We start from the raw sequence: 15,819 nt of genomic DNA, 5'->3' as shown, positions 1-15,819 counted from the left end.
TTTGATTTGTTGTTGGTAGTGGTATTGTATGTGGATTTACCCTGCTTTTTCTTTTGGGTTTTCGTAAAGTGGGATTATTTATTGCCTATACTTATGTGAATGTAGTTAATTTCCTTACGCTGGAGTTTTCCTTCCAGTACTTTCTGTAGGGCTGGATTAGTGGTTACATATTGTTTAAATCTGGTTTTGTCATGGAATATCTTGTTTTCTCCATTTATAGTGATTGAAAGTTTTGCTGGGTATAGTAGCTGGGCTGGCATCCTTGTTCTCTCAGAGTTGGTAGAATATCTATCCAGGTCCTTCTGGCTTTCAGAGTTTCCATGGAGAAGTCCGGTGTAATTCTGATAGGTTTGCCTTTATATGTTACTTGGCCTTTTTCCTTTGCTGCTCTTAATATTCTTTCTTTATTCTGTACATTTGGTGTTTTAATCGTTATGTGACAAGGGGACTTTCTTTTGTGGTCCACTCTATTTGGCCTTCTGTAGGCTTTTTGTACTTTCATTGACATGTCTTTCTTTAGATTGGGAAAGTTTTCTTCTATGATTTTGTTGAATATGTTTTCTGCACCTTTGAGTTGGGTTTCTTCACCTTCTTCTATACCTATTATCCTTAGTTTTGGTCTTTTCACAGTGTCCCATATTTCCTAGATATTTTGTGTTAGGGATTTGTTGGACTTAAGATTTTCTTTGCTTGATGAATTTATTTCCTCCTGTTTATCTTCAGTGTCTGAGATTCTGTCTTCCATCTCTTGTATTCTGTTGGTTATGTCTGCATCTGTGGTTCCTGATTGTTTACTCAGCTTTTCCACTTCCAGCATTCCCTCAGTTTGTGTTTTCTTTATTGTCTCTATTTCAGTTTTCATGTCCTGAACTGTTTCCTTCAGCTGTTTAATTGTATTTTCTTGGCTTTTTTTTTTTTTTTTTTTGCTTTCCTTGATTTCTTGCATCTTTTGGTTTGCCTTTTCTTCCATTTCTCTGAAGGATTTTCTGATTTCCTCTCTTAGGTTCTCTATCATCTGCATGAATTTATTTTTAAGGTTGCTGTCTTCTGCTTCTTCTGTGTTGGATTGCTCATGTCTTGCTGGTGTAGAGTTCCTAGACTCTGGTGGTGTCATATTGGTTTTCCTGTTGTTGGATGTGTTCTTATATTGTCGTCTTCTCATCTCTTCTTCCACTGGGTACAGGTGGTGTCCCTTCCTTTCCTGGTGGGTATGGGTCTGGTATTCTCTTCATGTGGGTGCCGATACTCAGTTGGTTCCAATACTCTAATGGGTCTCAAGGTGAGTGCAGGCAGGTCTGAGGCACTTGCTCTCCAGGTGGGTGAGAGCAGGACTGGGGCAGAGATGTCAGCAGACTCTTACTTGGTCCTCAGGGGTGGAGTCGACCTGCCTGCAGACCATTGTGCAGGAGTTCCCAGAGTGGGCAGGCAGAAGTTGGGCCCAAGTCAGGGGCTAAAGCAGCTCATCTCTGCACTCTGCACTCTGCACTCTGCACTGTCTGGGGGCAGAGTAGTCCAGTGATCTCAGCAGAGTCAGGGTCCCTGGGTCCTCAGGGACCAATTCAGTCTGCCTGCAGACCCCGGGGCGGGATTTCCCAGAGTGGCCAGGCAGAAGTTGGACCCAAGCCAGGGGCGGAAGCAGCTCACCTCTGCACTCAGTGGAGGCCAGAATAGCCCAGCGACCTCAGAAGAGTCAGGGTCCTTGGGTCTTCAGAGACTGATCTCTAGATATATATTTAAATAAAAATCAATGTGTTTGATGAATTAGTTATTTTTCTATTGCTATAATAAAGCACCATGACCAAGGCAACTTATAAAAGAAACCAATGAATTCAGCTTATGATTTTCAGGGGTTTAGAGTCATGATAGCATAGTGAAGGCATGGTAATGGGAACAACTGAGATCTCACGTCTCAAAACTACAGGCAGTGGGCACACCGGGAATGGAAGAGTCTTTGAAAACTCAAAATCTGCTGCTCCATCAGGCTTAGATCTTTTGAGTGCCCAAGTTCAGGTACTCAAACCTAGAATATTTACCCAGTCCTCAATTCCTGAGAAGCTGGAGAAACTGCAAGCAATTTTCAAAGTCTATTCCAGTGATAAACCTCCTCCAACACCTCCTAATTCTTCCCAAACAATCCCAGAAACAGAGGCCAGAGCATTCAGACGCTTGAGCCTTTGGGGGCCATTCTCATTCAAACCGCCATAATAAATTGCTCCCCTGTGGCTTTCCAGCCATCTTTGGGATTACTTATTCCTCCTCCCTCCGGCTTCCTTTGCATCACTCTTCCTCTTTCCTCCCCTTTAAAGTCTATCCTGAATTTTCTCATTTCCCCATTTATAGCAAGATTCTAGCCTGACTGACCTGTGGGGACCAAAAAAGAGTTTTAAGAGTTCTAACAGACAGTAGAGTGAAAAAACATTTGTGATCTAGAGAAATCAGGAGGCCTTTTTATCCTTTATTGATCACCAATCAGCCATTATCTTTCCTTCACAAATGTAAAATGAGGAGGTAGAATTGGATAATACCCTAAGATCAGGCCTAGATCCATTTTTTAGATACTGAGATAATATACATTTAAACCATCATGTCTTAGTGGTGTAATTCTACTTGCCAGGGGATTGGCAATAAGTATGTTGTTAAAGCTGAGGTTGTTATCACAGTTTGTGGACAGAGGATAGTGATGATGTTAAACTTCTCACAATACACATGGAAGCGCCCCCAACAGAAAGAACTGCATGGCCGAAAGTGCTTGATTGTCCTGAAATGGAAAGTTCTTCCTTAAACTAGTCATCCAGGATTCACAACAAAGAAACTTCTTGTCCTTGCCAGGAGACAGCTGGAGATCTCTTGAATAACTCCAAAGGTACAACACCCATTCTGCTGACATTCCTCAATCCATGCAGTCTCTAGACAAAGAAAAAGAAGCCCTGTGGAAGGTGGCTGATATTTGTGCTGGGAAGAATCCTGAATTTCCGTGGTTAGGTGTTGGCAGCCACCTTGCAGATAAGCTTTCTACAAGGCGGGCTCTGTGCACTTGTTCCCTTACAGCATGTACTTGGCAAGGACACAGCCCTCTCAATTTAGTCAGAGCAGCTGTTCAGGAAGGAATTGCCTCCAAAGCACACTATGAAACCCACTGAAAAACTATATTCTTGTGTAAATGTGTGTTTAGCCCACAGTAGAATGGTGTAGGTCTCTGGTCCATTGAACCTATAGAAGCTGCATCTAATGCAGGGAATTGACAAACTAGAGTGTGCTCAAAAGAGGGTAGATAGCATGATTTTTCCCCATTGGATAATTCACTGTGTGTGAAGAACAGTGGGAGGAACAGGATACTGTGTGTAGAGCAAAAGAGTCAGATCACAAGCTTTTAAAAATGATTTAAAGGACTACTATGGGGAAAGGGAGCATCTGGCTTGTTCTTTGTGGATTTGGGTTCATGAATATGTGTTTCAGACACAGTGGGATGGATGGCCTTGCTTAGTGGGCCCCTGTGAAACAGGAGACATTTGGATATCCACTTAGCAGTGTCAGTTGAGGGCTGGGTCACTGGAACCATAACTTGGTCATTTGTCAGAGTTTCTGAGGCAGTAGGGGGGACTGAGTGAGATGATCTTAGACCCCACTTTCTTCCTACAATGCAGTGAATGGCAGGAAAAAGTGCAGTTCACTTCAGCTGTTGTGCATGGCAAAAGCTGAAGAAGAGCTGGACAAGATTCCAGTGAGTAGAGATGGACTGCAGTTGATGCTGTCAATCTGAGGAGCAGTTCTGCTTTTCCTTAGTGACCATTCTTGCAGTATGAAGGGAGATCCATTCTTGAGTTCAACAGCATGCAACTATCAGATGATGCCTGAAAACTGCCTTTTCGGGAAACCTTGGTCAAATCCACAGATCTGGAGACATTTCTGTACCATCTTCATCTTCATGGCCACCATCAGCTGGCTACCAGATAATACCTAATGGTTTATATGCAAAGCATTAAGCTAACTGCATTGTATGTGTTGTCACATTGAGTTTGTAATCATCTCTAAGCAGCCATTACTCTTCTCAATTTACTGAGCAATAAATAGACTGAAAGAGATTAACTAATGTCATTTTTGGAACTCAGCCATTGGGGGATACTCAGCATCCAAACTATGACACCAAACAGAGCAGAATCTCTTCAGCAATGCTCTGTGGTAGCTGCCAAGCTCTACTCCCAATAAGGAGCATCTGAGTATTATTGAAGCCCAGGAATCCTACAGTTTGATCAGTCCTCGTTGCAAATTTTGTTGAGTTTTACGTGCCTGTATCCTAGCACAATATAAGATGTGAATCTTATAGAAGGAACTGGTACTAGAATGCAAACTAAGTGCATTTCAAACTTTTTTTTTCAGTTCTAGAAACCATTTTGTTCAAACTGAATCTTATGCAGAAGTGTGACGATGCAAAACAAAACTTGTTGATTAAAAGATGTGCTAGTGTAGGCATATATACATAACCATGGCCATTGCTCCATCGCACCAATGTCTACAATGGCTATCTCAAAAGGGAACTTGATAAAGTCCTATAAAGTTACCTGAGATACACTTCTGAACCCAATACATTATAGACAAGAAACTAGGAGGCTCAGAGAACATTGGGAGTCAACAGAGTACTAAATATCAGAACTCAGGTTTCTACTGCTTCTTTTTCTTTTGGACCAGTGTATAATATAGCCTGAAAAGGGACTCCATTTCACATATTATCATCAAGGAAGATGGAAAGGTCACTCCAACATGTGGGATTTAAACTGCAAACACCATCTGGATTGGGTTGTGACAGAATAAGCATAAGCTGTGTAATGTGACTTGCAGTGAGCTGATGTGAAGAGGCTATCAGCCCTGGGCCTGACCCAATCTTGTTTTCTTGCTTCTTTCTCCATCTGCTTATTTCTTCCTCTTCATGTAGTAAGTGTGCAGGATTGGTGGGCTTTCTCTAGATAAACAGCAAATTTTCCTGCCACTGAACCACTTGGGCTACCTTGAGTGTTGTCTCAATTTCCTTCCCAGCACAAAATTCATCTTTACTCCAGGCACAGTTCTCTACATTTCCCTGCTCCCAGCCCCTGATCTCTGAGCAGTAAGTAATTGCTTTTTCCTATGGTCTCTCTTCTCTTTGCTTCTCTTTTCTTGTAGAAGCTCAGCCTCTTGAGCTGGACCTCCACAGTCTATATAGCTCTTAGACCATCTTCCAGGTTCCTAATTGGATGACCCACTAAACTCTGCTTAAGGCATCCAACCAGTTTTCTAGTCCAAAGTTCTAAATAGTCCCGTAATCCTCCAAAATCCTCATAGTCAGATCTGTCACAGCAATAACCCACTGCTTTGCTCCAATTCCTGTAGCAGCTACTTTTCTATTGCTGTGGTAAAACACCACAACCAAGGAAGCTTATACAAGGAAAGGGTTTTTTTTTGGGGGGGGGGGTTCTCTTATAGTGGGAGTTCTCGTATAGTCGGATAAAGCTTCCTCACCATCATGTCAGGAAACTTCATATCACAGGCAGGCAGGCAGGTACTGAAGCAGCAGCCAAAAGCTCACTTCCTGGTGCACAAAAAGGAAGTATAGAGAGGTGACTTGAAATGGCATGAGTCTTTTGAAATCTCAAAGCATTTACCAATGACATATACCTCCTAATCCTCCACAAAGTCACCAACTGGAGAGCAAGTATTCAAACTCATGAGCCTATAGGGAACATCTCATTCAAACCACCACAACATCAATCAACCAATCAGTCAAACAATCAATCCATATCTACAGTGTATTTCCTTCTTCCTATTAAATGAAAATAGTATCCTCTACATTCCTTCCTTATAGATCTGTGCTGAAGATTAAATGTGGAAATATGTGCCATCAATTTTAAAGTATTTCACAAGATTTACAAAGCAAAAACTTACATTTCCGAGCTTACCTGCTAGATTATTGAAAGAAAAGCATTTTTTAAATGATGTTTTGTGTCAGGGATTTTGCATAGCTCTGGCAGTGTTTTGTTTGTTTGGTTGTTTTTTTTTTAAAAAATCAAATCTGTGTGTGTAGAATTTAGTTATAGTCCCACTACATTTTGAACCTTACTCCACACTGTTCTACTTAAATACAATTAACAGCATCCGAGTGTGATTTCACAACTCAGAAATTGAAGACTTTTCCATTCTTTGACACAAATGCAAAGATCATCCTCTCTGTGTTTCCAGCAAAACCTCTTCCCTGTACATGGAATATAAAGTATCAGATACTAACAATAGGATATTAAAAGCCAAATTTGAAGTAATTACCCACAGCTTTGCAGAACAGTCCCACACACAACTGCCACCCAATCAAAAGGCTCGTGTCTGTCACCCACCATCCCTGCTACTCATGGAATCAGAATGTCAGAACAACAAAGGATCTTATGGATTATTCTCCTCCCACTCACTTAACAAATGGGGGGAATGAGGCACAGGAATAGAACTGTGTAGTTGGGTAAATACTCCTGCAGACTAACACCATGCTAGAACTCCCTGTCTTCAGCTTATTGTTCTTACTATTGCACTTTTCTGCTGCTCCTGCTGGTGTAGAACAGTGACCTGCTGCTGGCAGCAAAGGGCTTCCTGGGATGGTAAAGCCATGCATATTCAGTGTTGTCTTTTGCACCAAAGGCCAGCCTCTTTAGAGTAGTATAATCTTTTATAAATTTTTATTTTTAATCAAAACCTTCAGGAAAACCACACTAAAGTATTAATGTTGGCTGTGATGGTATAATAACATAAGCGGAGGCTATCCCAGGCCAGTAACATCATCATATCACTCTTTTATCATTCTAAAGTCCCCTACTGCCTTTGCTATTGCTGAGAGGAGATGGTTACATCTTCCATGTGGTTAGAGGCTCAACCATTATGAAGGCTTAGGCAATGATGGGCAGTACTTCCTTCTTCCTCCTTTCCCTTCTATTCGAACCTTTTAAAAAAATTAATCAGAAGAGACAAATGATACTAACCAAGAAGACATTAAAATCTTGCACACATACACAGCAAACTCTGACCAACTCAATTTCATAAAAAGCATTCCACTGTAAAAATTAACCCCAACACAGCAATGGTGGGTGATTTCATTACCACACTCTCTCCAGACTATGGACAAAAATTAACAGAGAAATGTAAGATTTAATTGGGACACAAAACAAATCTCAACAAATATAGAAAAATTGAAGTAACACTATGTAACCTATATGACCACAATGCAATAAAAGATAAAATTCAAATAAAAAGAATCTCTAGAAATTGCATGAACTTGTGGAGATTAAACAACACACCACTGAATGATGAATGAGACAAAGAAAACAATTTAAATGGGAACTTAAAAACTCCTGGAAATAAATGAAAGTGAAATCAAAACCAGCAAAACATCTGAGACACATGAAAACAGTCCTCAAAGGGCAATATATGGCTCCAAATGCCCTCATTATAAAGTCAGGAAGAGAACTGATGCAATTCAAGAATTTGGAAAAATAAGGAGAAGCCAAACCCAAGTCCTATAAATGGTAAGAAAAAGTTAAAAACAGGACAAATTAATATAATAGAAACAAACAGATCGATTCAAAGAATTAATGAATTGAAGAGCTGGTTCTCTGAAAAGATAAACAAAATTGACAACCAAAAGAAGGAAGAGATGACCTAAATTAACATAATTAGAGATAAATGGTAATACAATAAAAACCCTGTACTCTATTAAGTTAGAAAACTTAAAAGAAATGGATAAACCAAGAAGATAGCAACAACTTAAATAGAACCATAACAAATAAGGAGAAGAAAAAAAACTGTAATGCAAGCTCTCACTTTAAACAGCCCAGATCCTGATGAAATTCTGCTGGACTTTCAAGAAAGAACTACAACTAATATTTCTCAAATTAAAAAAATAGAAACAAAGAAAATACTTCCAAATGCTTTCTGCTATTCCTCTACCACTAAAATCTATAAGTCAATATTCCTGATGAACTTGGATGGAAAAATTCTCAATAACAATATCTGTAAACCAAGTGCAGACATATATCAAAAAGATTATCCACCACAATCAAATTGGATTCATCTGGGAGATGCAGTTATGGTTCAACATACATAAATAAATAAATGTGACCCTATACATGGACTTAAAGACAAAAATCACTCAATCATTTCAATAGATGCAGAAAAGAACTTTGACAAAATCTAGCATGCCTTCATGACAAAAGTCCTAGAGAGGGTTGGATTGGAGGAAACATACCTCAACCTAAGAAAATATGTATATGACAAACACATAGCCAACATGATCCTAACAGGCAAAAACTCAAGGCTATCCCATAAAAGTCAGAAATAAAAGAGGGTTTCCATCGTCTCCATTCCTTTTCAACACAGTACTTGAAGCACTAGCTAGAGCAATAAAAGAAGAGAAAGAAATTAAAGGGATAAGAACAGGAAGCACATGAGTATGTATGTTGATTACAAACTCATTGTTCATCAGTAGCACATTAGCATTCCCAGGAATGAGATCACTCTGAGTGTCTCCATATAAGTAAAGAGCACCATGTGTCATGTTTGTCATGTATGAAGAGCAGGGCTCCTTTCAAGTGCTTTACTTTAAGAAAAATCATCACAATTTGTACTTTTTTCATAGGACAGTACTTGTTATGTAATATGACCTGGAAAATGTAACACACAATAATCTATTGGCCTAGGGAAGAGAACACTTGAACTATGCCATCAGGAGAGATTAGGGATTCTGGTTGAGCCTGGAATGTACAATAGGCCCGCTGGGAAGAAATTTAGGGACAATAAAATTTGGGCTGAACATTCATGAACTACTTCTAAATAGTTAAAGGTGTTCAGGAATAATTACTGGCTAGTTTATCTTTGTGGACTCTTAGCTTAGAGGCTAAGTTACAACCTGTCTGCATGGCCCATTAAGGGTGCCTGCTCTGTGTATGCTTATTCACAATCCCTTGACTCCATTCTAGTACTTGAGCCTTTCTAATCTTCTCCTCCTCCAGGGATGCAGTGGAATGTGGTGGCCAGTGGGAGAGTCGGTGTCACCTCACAGCAACTTCTCCTTTGGTGGCTGCTCAGCCCAGTGATACTTAGGCCCCTGGGACAATGACATAGAAGACAGCTGTGGCTCGAAAAGAGGCCAGTCCTAAGCTGCTACAGATTTATATGTGGCTGCTCCTGGCACTCTGTTCTCCAAAGCTTTCCAACAGCATGCAGCAACACGCCCTGGACTTTTCCACCAGGATTCCAGCAGGTGGTGTTTGAGGGAGTCAGGGGAGAGAAGGGCTTCCTTGTTCGTTTTTTCAGTTCTCAATGTTTCCTCTTCCTGGAGTCTCCACTCTTGCTTGATGGTCTCTGAAGTCCATGATTTAGTCCCCTTGCTGTTTCCAGTCTGTCTCACAAGCATTCACTGTTCTATTTTCATTTTCCAAATATGCCTTCTTTGAAGTGTCTTCTCACAGATACTGTCAAAACATGTGCCTGTCTTGGTCACATTTCTTGCTTGGTCACATCTACCACAGCTGTGTTTAAATTCTCCACTGTCCTTTCTTTGCCTTCTTTTGGGCTGGGCACTTGTACATGTTCTTTCTTGTGTTTAAGTGTAGGAGTGTATCCTCTTGGTCAGCCCTGTCAGTCACTGAACTCTGCTTCCTTTTATTTTTTCTGTGTTCAGTGTCAATGTTCTGTTTAGGACAGGCTCCATTCATTTGTCACTGGAGATACAGAATAGATATCTGTCCGTGGAAAATGGTCTCTGCTTGAACCTGGAGGGAAGTTAAAGATGGTTTTCCCCAGTACCAGGAGCAGATCTATCTCATCTGAGATATTTACTTTTCTGTCAGCTAGGATAGAATACCTATCCTAGGTAGGGCTGGTGGCATTATGGGTGTCTATTAAGGGATGCTGGCATCTTTTTATGAGTTTGTGGTGAAGTCCACAGTACCAACTCAAAAACCTCTGAATATGGCCTTGCTTCTTACAGTGGACAGAATTGATATAATTCCACACTGTGGGGCCTTGTTACTCTTGCTATCTTCTAGATGGAGATGTTCAGAGTCCAGAAATGCTAAGGATTAAAAAAAAATAAGATCTGACTCCAAGTCAGAGGACCCAGGTGCCAGCCCTGGCTCTACTTCTGAAATTCTGTGAGACCATGAACAATTGTCTTTCCATCCATGAAAATCACTTTCTACATTGCCAAATGAAGCTTGGAGTTGGGGCATCTTTAAGATTTCTTTCAATTTTTAGGCCAATAGGATGCTGCTATAGCCAGCCATATGCTACCTCAAAAACTCATGGCCTGCCTACCTTTTGGCTTTGTTTCAAAAGAACCACCCTCCTGATTTGGGCCTTCTAGACTTCTGACTTGATTAGCTATGCCCTTACAGTTAACCTGGTGTCTTTCACTCAAATCAGAGTCCATGGTTTGTCCCAAATAGCCCAGAGCAGAGATCTTAGTGGGGAAAGTACCAGTTCCCAGAGTCAAGTGATGTTTTAGCTTTCATCTTGGCTGTGGTTTGACTCCATCTCAGGACTATTGACTGCAATCTTCTCTTGAGCTGCTCATGAAGTGTCATTTACTCTTCATGTCAGCATTGACTGTAGTTCTGGAATTGAACTTGACAAGAAATAGACTTTGGAATGAGGAAGAGAAGAATGCCAAAAAAAATTCAAATGCCAAAAAGAATTCTCTGCTATGTGAAGACTTAGTTTTCTTGAGCACAAGGCATGCCTTAGCAAGAGGAAGTAGACCCTGAGAAGAGAGCTCCTAAATGCTGCTGAGAAAAAAAAGCAATCTCTATGCTAAGACATATTGCATGCTGAGATGGTTCCTGGAGAGACTGATCCAGTGGAGCAGTTCTCACTAGAGGCTTCTTCTTGTCAACCATGAAGACAGTTGAAGCCTTAACTTGCACACTGACTCTGTAGCTGGATCAGTCTGCTTTGAATTTATAAGTCCTTGCTCCACCAACATCACTAGGCTCAGCATTCATTTAGAGGCAAGTGTCATTTTGATTCATTTCTAATGCAAAGGATGGGATGCAACCGACTTACCATGGTTGGCCATATATACCCATCCCTTCCATGTACATGATGGTGAGAAAGTGGCATGCACACCAAGTCAATGGCTGACATTCTGAGTGGATGGAACTGAAAGCTGGATGATTTGGGCCTCAGAATATCTTCTACTTATTTCATAATGGTTGATTTGGAGACAAATGATATTTATGGAAACACTCTGTAAACCCATAAGATGACAGCCTGATTGTGTGTTATTATTATGGGTATTTTGAATTGCTGGAGATGTGCTTGACCTCTCAGGAGCTAAGCTTTTCTTCACTAAGAAATGAGATCCGTTTAGAATGAGCTTTCTGTTTTGGAAACAAAACCTAAGAGCAGCCTTTGGGGACCAACATGCCCCAATCTACCCCTCCTCATTCAATCACTCCAGGTTGCCCAGCACACACATTTATATATCACACTCCATTTAAAGGGATTCCTTTGTTCTCAAAGAGGCGAATAAAGAAGACAACTAATTGGGCAAATTTTTATAAGAAGTTTACATGTAACTTCATAGTCTCATTGTTAAGATAAATCGTGGAGAACCTTGGCAGATTCCATGACAGGTGAGGGTGACCAAGGCAGGGGACAAACATGCCAGGCAGACAGAGGTTAAGTGAGAAGCTTTGTAAAAAAGGGAAGGAGGGGAGAGAGTTAAAGAGGCACAGAGACAGAGAGAGGACAGAAGAGGGAGACAGGAAAATTCCTGTTTGCCCCAGGGGAACAGCAGGAAAGAGATAGGGAAAGAGAGCAGAAAGAGAAGAAATCATAAGTGGGAGGGGTCTTTCTTTTAAATGGGTCCTTTGCACCTGTGTGCAGACTCCACAATCATGGAACCCTGGGCTGAGTGCATTCTGCCAGGTGATGGGGCAGGCCAGCATAAGGCCTGAGTCCTTACATTCATGAGCTAAGTTCATATACCTGCTTTTCATATAAAAATATCTGGAGAAAAAAATCCCTGTCTATAAAATTAATTCTCACCTTATAAACTATACATACATACACATATGTGTGTATATATATGTATTAACATATATGTATATATATAGAATTTATATATTTTTTAAAATAAATGTGGCTCAGTCTATGAATGACAAGCTGACAAGAATGTTACATAAAGGGTCACTAAGTTACTAAACTGGCATAAACTTTGGTACTTCCTTACCTAATGATAGTCTATGTAAGCCCCTGGTTACAACGTAATTCCATTGTATCTACTATCTTAATTTTGTTTACATTTTTTCAAGTATAGTTACAAATGGGGTAACTTGTACAGTTTCTAATGCACTGAGGCCCCTAGTGTAAGGAATACAGTAAGTACATGTGGGCCTGTTGTAGAGAACATGAACCTTACAATTTCAGAGGGTAGCAAGTTCCAATGGTGGCATTAACTTTGCTTTCATGAGCTTGTTGGTTATATCTGTGGTGTATTTGAAGCTAATATTTTTAAGGTTTTAAGAGTCCCTATTATAATCTTGTTTCCATGGGAAGCATCCTTGGTTTTATGTTAGATTCTTTTTGACACAGTTTCTAACAATATGTTCCTGCCCAGGTTTTTTAAAGTTAATTAATTATATTTATTGATAAAATATTGACATATTACACATGTTTATATAACTTTATCTGTACATGTTTAAATAAACTATACATTAAAGCAAATCTCAAATCCCAAGAGAAATAACTGAGTTTTGATTATGCAATAAAATGCCAAAGTCAACCTGTGTGTATCAGTACTGTGAAGCATCTATTTAACGCCCAGAGCCAGGTCACCCCTCAGATGTCAAGTGGATCTGGAAATTTTCTGTCTTCAGTATCAATTCTCCTTAAAATAAATTCCAAAGCCAAGGGCTCTTAAGTAATGTGATTCTACCTACCTGCCTGCCTGTCATCTTTATTAAAGCCTCAAGCACTAGGAGAGATCTCTCTGACATGATCAACCTGGGGCCATAGTGTGGGGATTCAAATTAGACACTCTAAAGATATAAACTATAGGGAGTCTTTCACAGCAGTGTGACCATGGCATATGCTCATGTCCTGGATTGAAATTATTAGGCATGAACCTCCTTGCTTTCATAATAATATAACATAATTTTTAATATAAGAAACCACCTTGGAGCCTGACCAACTCCCTTCAGGACAGATGATACGTTAAAAAAAAATCTCAGCCCCAACTTTTCTGAGTGTGTGACAATGTAAAGACTCCCACAAACAGGGGCAGAGTGAGAAGTGACAAGTCCCAAATCTTCAACTCTTGGGACTTCCACCTTCTGATACAGAATGCAGAGAATGGGACAGTAATCAGGTTTTCAAATTAGAATCCTTGCATACAGAAGTTTTTGGAGTCCCATTGCACAAAAGATTCAAGGAGTTTGGTAATTCTGAATTTCCCATATCTGATCATTTCAACCCACACACTAGAAGGACAATGCTTGGGAGCAAAAGCCTAAACAACTGGGTTTTGGGTGGTGCCTGTTTTACCATCACTCTTAGTTTTTTTGAAAGTGTCCATAGAACTGAGGCAAGCTATTTTTTCAGCTGCCAGTCCATGATCTAGATGAACACAAAGCCTCTTTCTGCATATGACTGCCCCCTGGAACTTCCTGGAATGAACACTTAAGTCAGCACATGGAGTACATGCTACATTCAGGTGAAGTTCTAAGCCCTAGATATATCCTGCAGGAGGAACTGACCCAGCTGTTTCTGTCCATTCTCTGACTTAATCCTCCCAACAACACTAAGGGGTTCAAAGAAACAGTTTGTGACCACATGGGGTGTCGGGCTCTGTCTCCCAATGAGTGTTGAGAAGCTTGCTGTTCTGTCAAGTATAAAATAAACAGGAAAACACATGTATATCAATTAGACTGTTTAGATATCGGTGTGTACTGTAGAGAGCATAAATAAAAAGCACAGCCTGCAAGGGATGATGTGCCACTATTAGTGGCTTCTTGGGGAAGTGGTTTAGAGGAGAAGAGAGTTCTGTGATCAGAGACCAGGGTGGGTAGGCATATTGCATTGGGCAAAGAGAACAGCAGGTACCAATTCCCTGGGGCTGGAGTGAGCATGACATGGGCAGCTAGAGTTCAAGGAGTGTGGGACTGTTGAAGAAGGTATACTTAGAGAAATATGTAAAACCTGATACTAATCCAAACACTTATACTGTGGCTCTTCATTGACTTTAAGTTGCTGCTTCCAAATAGTATCCTACACGGGAGAAAAAAATCCGTAACTAACCAGAAAGAGGTTTCCCACTAAAACAATTCTTGTCTTCAGAAATTAGGGAAACCCATCACATGTGCAATCAGTGTATTTTTTCACAACACTTGCATACATCCTGACTGACACTGTCCTTCTACAATTTGGCATTACCTTTTCTCTAGACTGGGACGCTAGACTTTAACATCCAATGCTGCACTGCCATCACCCCATCTGAACCCTTGAAGGACTCCTCACTGCACACAAGTCCAGACCTCTTACCATTTTCCTGACACTAATATTTATGATGTCACTTATAGTTATTCCTATTTATCCTGGTAAAGCAAACAATATGCTTTGGGCTACATATTTTCTCTTTCAAGTTCTGCAATCAAGCTACTGCTGCAGCTACACTTTCCTTGGGCGTTTTCCCCTGGCCTTATCTCATGTGCTAAATCTCAGATTCCGCCTTCTACTTAAAATATTTTCCAGCATTTATGACATCATTTTTAAACCTTTCCCATCCAATCCCCAACACTTTATTTATTCCTCTCCTGTAATATTTTGTATGATTTTTCTATGTGTGATTATTAATGATTCCATTTCAGGGATCCCCTAATAAATGTGTTTCTAGTGTCCTGACTGTTCTTGAGGACTGAAGCTACTCAGCAACTGAACTAAATTCTCATGGTTAGAAGAATTCAGAGCCGTCCACTGTGCTATCTGCACAACACATCCCTGCTCCATTCCTTCAGCCCTAAATAAACTTCAGTGTAGCTCTCACATTTAACCCACCACCCACTGCAAATGCTGCAGCCTCCTGATAAAAGGAGTTTTACTTTCTGTGACAGTAAAATCAAGATATTTATCGTATTTCTTGCAATTAGCTAAAGGATTAGCATTTTAAAATACCTTGACTTCTCTGGTCTGCCACAGGCTTCTTTTCTTTTGAGTTCAAGAAACTCAATCTTGAAGTTTTATACTTTTAGGAAGCAGTAATGAATCAGACCAAAAGCAGGCAAGTTACTTGTCCTTACAATGGCCTAGAGGACATCGGACAACAGCATTTATTGACATGACATGGCATAAAGAAAGGGTGGGTTGTAGTGTAGGATCCAGGATGAACATAGTGAATTACTCAGGCTAGAATGCAATTGAACACATTCAGATGTTGTGGGTTCCTAGAATCCCTAGTAAATTGCTGTTACAACTGGACACACACAGCCCCGTTCTGTCTTAAGTTTTACCACCTGCAAATTAAGAGACATTCTTTAAAAGCCTGAATCGATATTATTTGAACTTGAGTTGAGCTTGAGACTCTGCCCCATACTGGTTGTAGGCTTGTAGGCAAATTCTTTAATGCTCTTCTTTGAAGCAAAAACAATAGGGATCCTGATGACACACCCCCATGATGTTGTTATGAGGGTTCAGGGAATAAACAGACCAGTCTCTGGCATAATGAACTATAGCAGTTTATTATGTCCCATATGGCTTTAGTCTTGGCACCCTGAATAGCAAAAGAAGGAAGAAAATTCAGTCAACAGACAGACA

At 40.3% G+C, this 15,819-nt stretch overlaps 1 protein-coding gene across 1 annotated transcript in view; it reads left to right on the top strand.

Moving 5' to 3' along the window:
* Htr4 (5-hydroxytryptamine receptor 4) overlaps positions 1–9,108 on the top strand; it is a 63,966-nt gene extending 54,858 nt beyond the window's left edge. Inside the window, exon 6 of the mRNA XM_027402849.2 lies at positions 9,018–9,108. Coding sequence (XP_027258650.1) covers positions 9,018–9,108 — 91 coding nt within the window. The remainder of the gene's footprint in view (positions 1–9,017) is intronic.
* Positions 9,109–15,819: the final 6,711 nt, after the last annotated feature.

Source organism: Cricetulus griseus, chromosome 2, assembly GCF_003668045.3.
Source record: "Cricetulus griseus strain 17A/GY chromosome 2, alternate assembly CriGri-PICRH-1.0, whole genome shotgun sequence".
In the NCBI taxonomy this organism is placed as follows: Eukaryota; Metazoa; Chordata; class Mammalia; order Rodentia; family Cricetidae; genus Cricetulus; species Cricetulus griseus.
This window is presented reverse-complemented; position numbering and strand designations above follow the sequence as displayed.